Below are 3,098 nucleotides of genomic sequence, written 5' to 3' on the forward strand. Positions count from 1 at the left end.
ATGTCGCTGACCAACACAAAGACCGGATTTTCGGTCAAGGACATCTTGGACCTACCGGACACTAACGACGAGGAGGGCTCGGTGGCCGAGGGGCCGGAGGAGGAGAACGAGGGGCCGGAGCCCGCCAAGAGGGCTGGGCCTCTGGGGCAGGGCGCCCTGGACGCGGTGCAGAGCCTGCCCCTGAAGAGCCCCTTCTACGACAGCAGCGACAACCCGTACACGCGCTGGCTGGCCAGCACCGAGGGCCTGCAGTACTCCCGTGAGTAGCGAAGCTTTCGGTCTGCAGCGGTGACCCGCCCGGTTCCTGCGGCGCAGCCCGGCCCAGACGCGGGTGTCCAGGGGGAAGAAGCCCGCGGAGCGCAGGCTTCTCCAGGGTCCCCAGGAAGGTTTCTAACAGTTGTCTGGGATGAGCTCTGTCCTGTCCTCCTCCAGTCCCCCTTCCTTCAAAAGGCTTGGTATCAAATATTTTCCCCCCAATGTGAGCAAGGAAAAAGAGGAGAAGGTAAACCAGAGCTGGTTGTAGATGTCACCCTTATGTGATGGCTCCGGCCAGGCCGTGGAGCTCTCCTCAGGGAGGGACTGGCCTGGACCCTAGAGATGGCCAGCGAGCCTGGTCTGACCGCGGGAGAGGGTGGGGAGGCTTCGGGTGGCCTGGGTATAAGTAGCTCACCCTGCCCCCTGCGCGATCATAGAGGACGCTTTGTGTGGTGCGGGGGTGTCGGGAAAGCCCGAGAGCAAAAGCGAAAGCCCCCAAAAACCTGCCTTAAATGGCCTAGCCGATCAATGCTGGGATTGTGAAGTTTTTCTTTTAAAAATCTGCCCACGTCTCTCCAGAGAGGAAACAACTTAAGGGGCCCGGAGCCCTTAACCCGCGATGATCTCCCACGCGCCCCTCCACGCCCAAATGCACACCCACATTGTGCGAACCCCCAGAACCGCTAGTTCCGCGTCCCCACTCCTGCAGGTTATGCTCTTTCCCCAGGGAGACCCGGGCGCTTCCCCTGGCGTGGAGAGTAGCTGGTCTCCCGCTCCCAGGAGCAGGGCGCACGGAGGATCCGCTGCGCCGGCGCTGCCCGGGCTGCGCGGGGCCTCCTGGCGCTCACGCGCTTTTCTCCCACACAGTGCATGGACTGGCGGCCGGAGCGCCCCCTCAAGACTCCAGCGCCAAGTCCCCAGAGCCCTCGGCAGACGAGTCACCGGACAATGACAAGGAGACCCCGGGCAGCGGAGGGGATGCGGGCAAGAAGCGGAAGCGGCGCGTACTGTTCTCCAAGGCGCAGACCTATGAGCTCGAGCGGCGCTTCCGGCAGCAGCGGTACCTGTCCGCGCCAGAGCGCGAGCACCTAGCCAGCCTCATCCGCCTGACTCCCACGCAGGTCAAGATCTGGTTCCAGAACCACCGCTACAAGATGAAGCGCGCTCGGGCCGAGAAAGGTATGGAGGTGACACCCCTGCCCTCGCCGCGCCGGGTGGCGGTGCCCGTCTTGGTCAGGGACGGCAAACCGTGCCATGCGCTCAAAGCCCAGGACCTGGCCGCCGCCACCTTCCAGGCGGGCATCCCCTTTTCGGCCTACAGCGCGCAGTCGCTGCAGCACATGCAGTACAACGCCCAGTACAGCTCGGCCAGCACTCCCCAGTACCCTACAGCACACCCGCTGGTCCAGGCCCAGCAGTGGACTTGGTGAGCACCGCCCCTGAGACTCGCGGCCCACGCCAGGCTCACCCCGGCGGCGGCGAGGAGGACTCCGGTCCTTGGTGGTTACTATTATTATTATATTATTATCGGAGAATCGTCTCCTCTCGACTCCCTTGACGAGGCGCCGCTGGGAGGTTCCATCCACCGACTCCCCTGTCTCTCCTTTGAACCTTTGGAGGGGGTTGAACTCTGAGCCTGTTTACAGACGTGTTTGCGCAGCTTCGCTTCGTGCCTCTCTCTGGGGGCACCAAACCACCCCAGCGTTAACGTCCTCACTTGAAAAGGAGAAAAAGACCAACCCTTCACCCGCTTTCGTGAATTTTGTAAAATATGTTTGTGTGAGTAGCGATATTGTCAGCCGTCTTCTAAAGAAAGTGGAGAACACTTTAAAAATATAGAGAATTTCTTCTTTTTTAATGAGAAAATGCTAAATATTTATGGCAATGTAAACGTTCCGACTACTGGTGGCAGATTTCGCTTTGGGTTGTAAATATCGGTGGTGAATGTTGCCAAAATGACCTTCAGGATGGGCCTTGTTTCCCCTCCGGGCCTAACTCTCTGCTTTGTCGTTTCTTTTGGTTTGGTTATGTTTGGGTTACCCCCGTTTTCTTCTTTTTTTATTTTGTTCAGTGCAAACTATTTTCAAATATGAAAAAGGAAAAAATGTGTAGGCCAGAAGCCCCCGACCCGCGCCCCATTTTCTGGGACCTGAGGCCGGAACTTGGAGCTCAGCCATTCCGCGCGGTTCCCCAAGAGCGCCGGGCGCCGAAAGCTTTCGATTTTTTAAATAAGAATTTTAATAAAAATCTTGTGCTTAAAAAAAAAAAAGAAGAAGAAGCCCATTCCCCGGGTTTGTCGGACTGTCGCCTCTAGCCAGGCCCGGAGGCCTAAGGCCTTGAGCGTGTGCGGCCGGGCGTGCTTCCTCTTCGGCAGGGGAGGCTGGTACCGGGGCGCCGGAGGGGACCCCGACAGGCTTCTTCTGGCCCCACCGGCCCAACTCTGCGACCGGTCCCGGAGCGCTCGGCCGGCGATCTGCAAGAGCTTGGTCTCCAGTCCAGGCGGCCTCCCCTCTCCCCGCCTCTCCGCTGCGCGTGCCTGGGGCTGCAGCGTCCAGGCCTCGGGTGGAAAAGTGACTTTGGGAAACGCTAAGGCAAGGAGAGCAAGCCCCCCTCGCTCTCCCAAATCTGAGTGGGTCCTTCAGCCTGAGAAGCTGTTGACGCCACTACACTCGATGACTTTCACTTTGTTTCGTTTGATTTACCTCGCTCTGAGAAGGGGCCGGGGTGTGCAGTGAAGACTGGGCGGCTTTCACTCTTCTCCCCACCCCCTTTTCAAAATATGCGGACGCCTATATTGTGCACTGGAGAGCCTGGGAGCTGCTCTGCGGCCGGGGCTCAGGGCT

General features: G+C 59.4%; 1 protein-coding gene across 1 annotated transcript; it reads left to right on the plus strand.

Moving 5' to 3' along the window:
• Positions 1-2,495, plus strand: Nkx2-2 (NK2 homeobox 2). The gene is made up of 2 exons (XM_010634208.2): positions 1-259; positions 1,123-2,495. Exons 1-2 carry the CDS (start codon positions 1-3, stop codon positions 1,683-1,685), a joined length of 822 nt encoding a protein of 273 aa, XP_010632510.1. The 3' UTR covers positions 1,686-2,495.
• Positions 2,496-3,098: the final 603 nt, after the last annotated feature.

Source organism: Fukomys damarensis, unplaced genomic scaffold (assembly GCF_012274545.1).
Source record: "Fukomys damarensis isolate Sample0158 unplaced genomic scaffold, DMR_v1.0_HiC HiC_scaffold_7, whole genome shotgun sequence".
Taxonomy (NCBI): Eukaryota; Metazoa; Chordata; class Mammalia; order Rodentia; family Bathyergidae; genus Fukomys; species Fukomys damarensis.

Bases quoted from the DNA above. Each gene is read 5' to 3' on its own strand.
- Nkx2-2 (XM_010634208.2), top strand. From the start codon at position 1: ATGTCGCTGACCAACACAAAGACCGGATTTTCGGTCAAGGACATCTTG. The intron at 260-1,122 runs GTGAGTAGCGAA...TCTCCCACACAG, and splicing joins CGAGGGCCTGCAGTACTCCC to TGCATGGACTGGCGGCCGGA.